Here is an 11088-nt window from a genome sequence, read left to right as displayed (position 1 = left end):
TAGCAATATGAATGAACTAAAACCTTTGCTACTGATATTTAGACATGCCCTGAAAGTTTGACATCAGTTTGAGGTCTAGAGTGAGAGTTATGCTAAATATCGTAATTAAAGAACTACTTAGTAATTAAAAAGCATATTTAGCACTAGGTCCATCCAGACGCATTTTTTGACACCAATCTTTTTACCTACTGATGTTAAATATTATTTTGGGATTTTTGAAGATTTTTATTTATTTTTAAACTGAACTTAACATAAGATTATAGCCTAATTCCGGTAATTACCGATTTTGCCCTTTTCATGCATAAATTGAGTTTTACATAATATTTTGAAGCCAAACTTTTTGCCACTGATCCTAAATGATAAATGTATTATTTTGAACCTTATAATCCGACCAAAATATCAGATTTCTTATTTTTACCATAATAGCCCTTTAAATCACATATTTAGCGTTTTTAGCACCTAGTATGAGTCAAAACTATATTTATCATTTAAAACCCATAACTTACTGATGTTTTAAGTTAATTTACATAATATTACAGTAAGTTAAAGTTTTAAACTCAGGAACCCAATTTTTAGCTTTTAAAAGTCTATGTAAAATTACCAAAATGCCCTTATGGGACTTATTTTGGTCTAATTTGCTTTTGGGCATAAATGTTGATATACTACTGTTATATTAACATATTTTGAGCATAATAATGATTAAGACCTGTTTATAGCTTGTCCGGTTACCCGTTACGCATGTACGCGTTCGGATCGGTTTACGTGACTAGTTTACGTAAAATAGCCGAAACGGGCTTAACCTTGTCATTAAAACCTCATTTTCCAGAATGTGTTTAGTTTACCCATATTATACAAGTATTCAAGCTTGTCGGGTCTAAAACACATTCTATCCCGATTTCCGTTTAATCTACCGGTTAGGTCCGTAAGGTTTCTTTCTAGCTAGTCGGTCTAAGTCTTTGACTTAAGTAAAGACCCGTTAGCATCCTAATAGATAATTAAACCTTCTATACAGATTTATAGCTTCCGGTAAAAAAGTATCTTTCAAGAACTTTAGGAATTTACTACTACATCAGGTAAATACTTTTAACTTATTTTCCCTATACGGGCTTGGGATACGGTATATTAATACCGCTTGGTCGGGTATGGGATTATTATGTCGGATTGTGATTTAATAAATCCGCATAACCCGTTTTAATCTGTATTGTTTGATAACATAAACATTTGGGGGTTAACGACCGTGTCCTGGATATCCTTGGCTCATTTAAGTTATTAATGGCCACGACCTATGCACGGGGTGCAGGCATGCACCTGACAGATGCAAATGCTAAATATTAATTTACCCACAAGTTGGGGATAACTCCTCTGTGGGTTCTATAAGTGGTGAGTCAGTTAATCATGTCCGGCTTATAAACCGGCCCCACATGTATGACAAGCATGTAAAACTGTATACAAGATTTTAATAAGATTGTCCAAGTTATAAGGGATTTGTGCCTTGTGCATCTAAACCAATTTTCTCAAATGTTTTCAAAACGAGTCAGTTAAATTGTATTTACCAGTGTATACTGACGTATTTTCCTAAAGATTGAATTGACAGGTACTTATCGAAATAGGCTGGAGCTATAGTGTTGTAGAGGATCTTTCAAATCCCATAGATACCCGGAGTCTGTAGTTTTTGTTTCTTTGTACTTTATGATCCGCCTGTGGATCTTATTACATTCCAGTCTGTATTATTCTTGTATTCAAACATCGACAGACAGTATGGTTTGTAATAGTTTATTTACCCAGCCTTCCGCTGTGCTATATATTTGTGTATGTTGACAATGATGATATCAACTACGTCACGATACTCCCCACCGGGCCCACCGGTAATACGTGGAATTATTGGGGTGTGATAGGTTGGTATCAGAGCCAACATTGAGCGAATTAAACACTAACCTTTTGTGTTTAATCTCAATGACACAATAAGCACATTCCTTAGACTCTCGAGTCTAGGCAAAAGACCTAGGGTGCATCCTTATCTTTCCTTTGCTATTATTCTGTTTTGTTTTATTTTGTGTTCTTGTTTCAACAGGAAGCTTACCATCATGCCTCCAAGACTAAGAGGACGTGGCAAGGGTCCCATGCGTGGAGGACCGTCATCTGCGGGACCATCTCACAGACGCACTCCATCGGCGTCTTTTTCCACCTCCGACTCCCGCGATATGTGGGGTCAACCCTTTAAGCCGGCAAGACACTCAGTCTCGCTCAGCTCTTCGCCATCTTTTCATCCGTCTTTCGGACCATTTGCTCCAAATGAGCCCGAACACTCTCACCATTCGGACCAATCTCACCATTCCCATGAATCATACACACCGCATAACTCTTTGAAATCTCATTCATTTCATCATTCTGAATCCCCCTACTCTCCAAGACAATTCAACCCAGCCGACTATGTGAACGACTTCCTTGGCTATAACCCATTGGGCCCTGAGGACCAATTCTCTCAGGAAATGGAGATGGATGATGACCCCAACCCGGAGATGCAAACAGGAACCCCAGGCCACCCTATCAGCATATCTAGTGGGTCTCCGTTTCAAGGATCCCTTTACCGTGGACCCGACTCCTTCCAAGAGAAGATGGCTACCTATGACTGGTTCTTTACTCCATCTTATCATAGCTCTCCGGCTCAACCACCTTTGGAAGATCCTCAACTTCAAGCCGTCTCACCACCACCACTCCCGGTAGAGGAGCCACCGCAGCAGCCACCGCAGCCACCTCCCGAGCCTCCGAGGCAAAGGAGGAACGCTCGCATGTCCGTTAGAGGAGGACCCCGTTTTAGTTCTCCACGAGGTTCGAGTTCCTATCCCCCTATTCCAGAGGACCCCCAGTTGGGTGGACCCTCAAATGCGGCACCGGAGGCTGATCCTCCGCAAGCTTCTTATGCACCACCTATGCCGCCTGTGGGATTTGATAACCCAATTCCGACGTACCCAGGTTCTTCCGGGTACAATCCTTATGGAGACCCGTCGGGATATCCATTGGGCTATGGAACTCATGACCCATATCTTACGGCTGCGCAGTATCACCACCTTTATCCTTCTACTTACCCTCCTATGCCTCCAACTGACTACCCAATTCACGGTTATCAGTATCCTCCGTATCAGCCACCTCCTTCCCAGCAACTGCAGCAACAAAATCAGGAAATCTTGGAGAGGTTGGATAAGGTTGAGCAGAAGACCAAGAAGAACAAGGAGAGGCATATTAGCTTCATGAATGGCCTCGCCAACCTTATCAAGGGGAAGAAGAAATAGAGGGTTGTTTTGTTTCTTGTTTATTGTAATATTGTCCCTGCGTGGACATTTGTTTGATTTCTGTATCAAGTCCCTGCGTGGACTTATTTTCATTCCTGTATACCCCTGCGCGGGTAGTTTGTCTTTTCTTAAGTCCCGTTTAGGGCGGTTGTATTCGTTTTCTTCATAATGAAGTTTTAACTTTGGTTTTAATTGTGTATTTTATTACACCATGTTATTTCCTTTCAATTTATAATTGATCTGCCAAAGAAACTCTTAGAGGTATAACCTAGCCAAAGTATTAATTGGTTATGATGGTACAACCTTTTTAAGATAGCAAATCTCAGTTAACATCTGAAAAATTTGTTAACCTTCCTAGCTGTGCGGTGCAAGGAACCACACAAGCTTCCAAAAGGTACTTGGACCCTTCCAAGTCACATAAAGCCAAAATGATCAATACGAATCCTAGCTAGAAAATATCAGTGTGATGAATACACCAAGACATCCATTTGAGATGCATGCTTTAAGCAAAGGTGTAAAATGACAATGAAAGTACGATTCATAAACTTCATGACAAAAAGCAATGAACTTGGTTCAGACCTTAAAAGATCACTGATTTTTGAGATCATTAATTAGAATCTCAACTCGTTTTTGTGACAAGCTTTTAAGCTATTTTAATGTCCTTTGAAACGAGTTTAATGATAGATAAAATGTCTTCTATAACATTGACAGTTGTGAAATTTCTATCTTTTTCTGTCTAGTAATGTGTAGAATAACGCATTATGTAAACATTTAGTTATGTTTTGAAATGGTCTAAATGGTTTAATAATACCATGACCAATGAATCATCAATGCGATGAACTTATATGTAATTTAAATTACTATTATTGTCTATATTATAGCATTCAGAAATGGCTGGCTCCGACGAAATAAACAGTCATCCAGCACAGGGCAATACCAGAATTAACATTACTGATGCAGAATTACAAGCTATGATCACCGCTGCAGTCTCTCAAGCGGTTGATGCTAAGTTTAAGGAGCCGAGTATCGTGCGGTCACAAACTCACTCGAAAGCTCATTCTAAATCTCACACTCATAAGAAGAGTGAGTTAGTGCATTCCTCTAACCAGGGTAGTATACCCAAAAGACAGATAGATCTTGAGCCGACCCCTAGGTACACCAAGGGTTGTACCTACAAGTATTTTGTTTCCTGTAAACCGAGGGATTTTACGGGAGAAAAAGGGGCCATCGACTGTATGAAGTGGTTAGATGAGATGGAGACGGTGATAGACATTAGCGGCTGCGCTAAGGAAGATGTAGTTATGTTCGTCTCCCAATCTTTTAAGGGCGATGCCCTTACGTGGTGGAAAGCACTCGTACAGTCCACCGGGAAAGTCCATTTGTATAACCTTTCTTGGGAGAAGTTTGTCGATTTGGTTAAGGACACTTATTGTCCTCAACACGAAGTAGAGCGTGTGGAGACTGATTTTCTCACTCTCGTAATGAAGGATCTAGATTGTAGATCTTATGTGACGAGTTTCAATTCCATGTCCAGGTTGGTACCATATTTAGTCACCCCTGAGCCAAAGCGCATCGCGCGTTTTATTGGTGGTTTGGCCCCTGAGATTAAGGGAAATGTGAAGGCTTCTAAGCCAACCACCTATAGATCTGTTGTGGATCTATCACTATCCCTCACATTGGATGTTGTGAGGAGCAGGGCGAAGAAAAATTCTGAAGAGGGGAAGAGGAAAAGAGAGGATGATCAGTCCTCTCAATCGAATAAGAAAGGTAAGGGGAACTCTGGTTCCAAGAAGGGGCAGACTGATGACAAGCCCAGATGCAAGACTTGCCATAAGAGACACTTTGGCAAGTGCAACCGGGACCCACAGGCCAAACCATGTGGGATTTGCAAGAAGAAAGGGCACAAGTCTGTTGAGTGCCGAAACATCAAGGATGCAACCTGTTATGGTTGCAATGAAAAGGGGCATATTAAGACCAATTGCCCCAAGAATGCGAAGAAGCCTGAAGAGGCTAAGAAGAACAATGCCCGAGTGTTCCAAATGCAGGCAAGGGAAGCAGTGACTGATGATAACGTCATCACAGGTACCTTCCTCATCAATAATATTTATGCTAGAGTCTTATTTGATTCCGGTGTTGATAAGTCCTTTGTAGATCATAAGTTCTGTAAGTTATTGAATTTGCCTATTAAGACTCTAGACATAAAATATTAGGTAGAACTCGCTGATGGTACCTTAGAATCCACCTCAACTCTTCTTGATGGATGTTCAATATCCAGCAAGAACCATTCTATCTCGCTGTCCCTCCTGCCAATGAAATTGGCTGGTTTTGATATAGTTTTAGGCATGGATTGGTTGTCGCATAACCAAGCCCAAATTGCCTGTGATAAAAAGCTTATCATTATCAAAACCCCCTCCGGTGAATCAGTCACTATCCAAGGGGACACACAATATGGATTGCCAAGCAATGTGTCTATTCTTAAAGTATCCCAGTGTTTGAAAGGTGGATGTGTCATTTACATGGCACAAGTGACAGTGAATGATCCAAAGCCGAAGATTGAGGACATCCCAATTATTTCAGAGTATCCTGATGTCTTTCCTGACGAGTTACCTGGATTACCTCCTGAGAGGCAAGTAGAATTCAGGATCGACATTCTCCCTGGATCTGCGCCTATCGCACGAGCTCCGTATCGCGTAGCGCCTACCGAAATGAAAGAGCTCAGAACTCAATTGGATGAGTTATTGGAAAAAGGTTTCATTCAACCCAGCTCTTCGCCTTGGGGAGCTCCAATTCTGTTTGTGAAAAAGAAGGATGGATCAATGCGCTTATGCATTGATTACCGTGAACTGAATAAGATAACGATCAAGAATCGTTATCCCTTACCTAGGATCGATGAATTGTTCGATCAACTCCAAGGAGCGAGTTACTTCTCAAAGATAGATTTGAGATCTGGGTATCATCAACTTAAGGTTCGAACCGAAGATGTTCCAAAGATGGCATTCAGAACAAGATATGGACACTTCGAGTTCTTAGTGATGCCTTTTGGGCTCACTAATGCGCCTGCAGCATTCATGGACCTCATGAATAGAGTCTGCAAACCATATTTAGATAAGTTTGTCATTGTTTTTATAGATGACATACTTATCTACTCGCGTAGCCAAGTGGAGCATGAAAAGCACCTTCAATGTATTTTAGAACTGCTTCGACAGGAGAAGTTATATGCCAAATTCTCTAAGTGTGAATTTTGGCTTCGCAAAGTCCAGTTCCTTGGACATGTGGTTAGTGAACACAGTATTCAAGTAGATCCTGCCAAAGTAGAGGCTGTAATGAATTGGGAAGCACCTAAGACACCTACAGAAATTCGCAGCTTTTTGGGTTTAGCAGGATATTATAGGAGATTCATTGAGAACTTCTCAAGAATAGCTGCACCATTGACTTCCTTGACCCGTAAGAATGTGAAATTTATCTGGGGTCCCAAGCAGCAGGAATCCTTCGAGACTTTAAAGCAAAGATTGAGCAACGCTCCGGTTTTGTCACTACCGGAAGGAGTTGAAGACTTTGTTGTTTATTGCGATGCTTCACACACTGGCATGCGGTGTGTACTTATGCAGAGGGGCAATGTAATTGCCTATGCATCGCGACAGCTAAAGGTGCATGAAAAGAACTACACCACTCACGATTTGGAATTGGGTGCTGTGGTATTCGCACTAAAGTTGTGGAGACACTATTTGTATGGAACAAAATGTGTAATTTACTCAGATCACAAAAGTCTCAAACATTTGTTCAATCAAAAAGAACTCAATATGAGACAACGTCGTTGGATGGAAACGTTAAATGATTATGATTGCGAAATTCGCTACCATCCCGGTAAGGCGAATGTAGTCGCAGATGCTCTAAGCCGGAAGGAAAGAGTTAAGCCGATTAGGATCAATGCAAAGAGCATTGAATTGAAGAATAATTTGAATGAAAGGCTATTGGCTGCACAAAAAGATGCTGTATTGGAAGATAATCTTCCAAATGAAAAGTTAGGTGTAACCGCTGAACAGTTAACACCTGGAAGAGATGGAATTCTTAGAATGAACGGTAGAATTAGGGTTCCCATTCAAGGAGGACTTCGGGATGTGATCCTTCAGGAAGCCCACAATTCTAAGTATTCGGTTCACCCGGGAGGTGACAAGATGTACCAAGACTTAAAGGCCAATTATTAGTGGATAGGTTTGAAGAAATCTATTGCCACCCATGTAGCTAAGTGCCTGACATGTGCTCAGATTAAAGCTGAACATCAAAAGCCATCAGGTCTTCTAAAACAGCCGGAACTTCCCACCTGGAAATGGGAAATGGTAACCATGGATTTTATAACCAAGTTACCAAAAACAAGGCACGGAAATGACACTATATGGATAGTCGATAGACTGACGAAGTCAGCTCATTTCTTACCCATCAAGGAGACTCATAGCTCTAATAAGTTAGCCCAGTTATATGTCGATAAGATTGTAGCTCTTCATGGAGTACCAGTGGCTATTATCTCGGATAGAGATACTAGATACACCTCTCACTTTTGGAAAAGTTTCCAACAATCTTTGGACACCCGTTTGAATTTTAGTACTGCTTACCATCCTCAGACTGATGGTCAGAGTGAGCGTACTATTCAAACTCTGGAAGACATGCTTCGTGCATGTGTTATTGATTTAGGTGGTAGCTGGGATGACCACCTGCCATTGATTGAGTTCTCCTATAACAATAGTTATCATACCAGCATTCGGGTTGCGCCTTTTGAGGCACTATATGGTCGAAAATGCAGAACGCCTGTCTGTTGGGCAGAAGTGGGAGAAGCTCAGATATCTGGACCTGATATAGTCCTTGAGACTACGGACAAGATTGTCCAAATTCGAGATCGCCTAAAAGCTGCCAGGGATAGGCAGAAAAGCTATGCTGATATGAGGCGAAAGCCTCTAAAATTTGAAGTAGGCGACAAAGTGTTATTAAAAGTGTCACCCTGGAAAGGTGTGATGCGTTTTGGTAAAAAGGGCAAGTTGAGCCCTAGATACATTGGACCATTCGAGATCCTCGAATGTGTCGGCAGTGTAGCATATAGGCTAAGATTGCCAGAGGAGCTGAGTGGAATTCATGATGTATTTCACGTTTGTAACCTCAAGAAGTGTTTAGCTGATGAATCCCTAACAATGTCTCATAAGGATGTGCAAGTTGATAAAAGCTTAAGGTTCATTGAGAAACCTATATCGATCGAGGATCGACAGGTCAAAAAGCTCCGAAGAAAGTATGTACCTATAGTAAAGGTTAAGTGGGACGCTCGTAGAGGTCCCGAGTATACGTGGGAAGTGGAGTCCACTATAAAACAGAAGTACCCTCACTTATTCCAGTAAATCTCGGGGTCGAGATTTCTTTTAAGGGGGTGAGGATGTAACACCACGTAAAAACGTGTCCAGTTATATATAAACACGTGTCCCGAACTTTAAGCGAGTGTATTCTTGTGAAGGACTTAAAAGGTCAACATGCCCAAACTTGAGCCTCTGATTGACACTTCGTGGGAGATTTGTTCTTAATCGAAAGGTTAATTGAATACAAGAAGCCATTTCGTGTATACATATGAAAAATAAGGCTACGGGAATTAAACATGTCAACATGTTAAGTTTACCTCTGAATGACCTTTATGAATAATTCCCGAAAGCTTTATAAATCATATTGACACGTTGATAAATGGCTATTAGGGAGGTTAAACCTCGGCTACTAATAATAGTTCATAATTCAATTCAAGAATTTGAAGTTCATACGAAAAGCCGACAAACCTTCATGTTTGGACAACTTCTTTAAGTACAAGGAAACACAATTACATGGCATTATTATTGGGCATTCAGAAATGGTTATATGGACTATTGTACTAAATTATGGGTCAAGATTCGGACAATAGAAATGCATGGTGAAGTGTATAAAAGTTATAAAATTTTTGTCCTCTGGTCAACGGTTACGGACCGTATGGCCCTAGGCTTACGGTCCGTAAGGTCGCAACTGGGCGTTGTAATTAAGTTCGGTTACGGACCGCATACGTTTTGACTTACGGTCCGTAAGAGCTGGATACGGGCCGCAAGACTTTCAGCTTACGGTCCGTAAGATCGTCGCTGGGCAGAAATTTTGGACAGATGTATGTTAAGCTGATTAACCGACTCCAAATGACTTGTTTCGAAACCATGGATTGTTGAACGGTAAAAATAAACCACTAGGACACCTGGGGTGATCCTAGGGCCTTCCATAACAGCTGGGCATGATCCAAGAGTTCATGATCTAGTATAAATAGGCCTTGAAATTGAGTTTCAAAAACTCACATTTGCAACAATAAAAATAACTGATCTCTGGAGCTCACAAGGACTTGGAGAAGATTTTCAAGGGTAGAAAAGATTGCTAGGACCTTAAGTAAGCTTCTAATTACTTATTTAGTTGTTTAATTTAGATTAATTGCCTTAAAGTCAAACTTTTAAGTAGTTTCAGTTTGACTTTCATTTTATTTACATGTGGCTTAACCACTGATCAAATTGAAAGTGGTTATGAAACCACATTAGTATAGGTGATTAACCCCTGAAAGGGTGTCTCCTAATTATCTCGTTTGACTGATTAATTGTCGGGTCAAAATAGTTTGACAAAAAGTCAAACTGGACAGAATTGACAAAAATGATTCAAATTAATAAAGCTGAGGTTCTAAATTATATTATAACATTCTAATAACTCGGTAATGACTATATAAACATGTTTTATCAGTTCTAATCCGACAATTAGTCGTCTAAGGGCAGATTATAACCGAAAGTCGCAAAAGCTTGACTTTTGCTATGACTTTCAATTCTGACCCATTCAAGCTTATTTCTTCCATGTTTTAAGCTTCCTTTAGGACCATAATACATTGTAGTATAACTCTCTGAAGTTATATTGCATGGTGCCTAATCGTTTGTAGTTTATGCTCTTGATCGTAATTATGCTCATTAATGCCTAAAACGCCTTTTTTTGCATAAAACCGAGATTTTTAGCAATATGAATGAACTAAAACCTTTGCTACTGATATTTAGACATGCCCCGAAAGTTTGACATCAGTTTGAGGTCTAGAGTGAGAGTTATGCTAAATATCGTAATTAAAGAACTACTTAGTAATTAAAAAGCATATTTAGCATTAGGTCCATCCAGAATTTTTGACACCAATCTTTTTACCTACTGATGTTAAATATTATTTTGGGATTTTTGAAGATTTTTATTTATTTTTAAACTGAACTTAACATAAGATTATAGCCTAATTCCGGTAATTACCGATTTTGCCCTTTTCATGCATAAATTGAGTTTTACATAATATTTTGAAGCCAAACTTTTTGCCACTGATCCTAAATGATAAATGTATTATTTTGAACCTTATAATCTGACCAAAATATCAGATTTCTTATTTTTACCATAATAGCCCTTTAAATCACATATTTAGCGTTTTTAGCACCTAGTATGAGTCAAAACTATATTTATCATTTAAAACCCATAACTTACTGATGTTTTAAGTTAATTTACACAATATTACAGTAAGTTAAAGTTTTAAACTCAGGAACCAAATTTTTAGCTTTTAAAAGTCTATGTAAAATTACCAAAATGCCCTTATGGGACTTATTTTGGTCTAATTTGCTTTTGGGCATAAATGTTGATATACTACTGTTATATTAACATATTTTGAGCATAATAATGATTAAGACCTGTTTATAGCTTGTCCGGTTACCCGTTACGCATGTACGTGTTCGGATCGGTTTACGTGACTAGTTTA

At 39.7% G+C, this 11088-nt stretch overlaps 1 protein-coding gene across 1 annotated transcript; it reads left to right on the top strand.

The window, feature by feature from the left end:
• The first annotated feature begins 2084 nt into the window (after nucleotides 1-2084).
• LOC110907824 (extensin-like) lies at nucleotides 2085-3290 on the top strand. Its single transcript, XM_022152749.1, has one exon. It carries the CDS (start codon nucleotides 2085-2087, stop codon nucleotides 3288-3290), a length of 1206 nt encoding a protein of 401 aa, XP_022008441.1.
• Nucleotides 3291-11088: the final 7798 nt, after the last annotated feature.

This window comes from Helianthus annuus, chromosome 14 (assembly GCF_002127325.2).
Source record: "Helianthus annuus cultivar XRQ/B chromosome 14, HanXRQr2.0-SUNRISE, whole genome shotgun sequence".
In the NCBI taxonomy this organism is placed as follows: Eukaryota; Viridiplantae; Streptophyta; class Magnoliopsida; order Asterales; family Asteraceae; genus Helianthus; species Helianthus annuus.
This window is presented reverse-complemented; position numbering and strand designations above follow the sequence as displayed.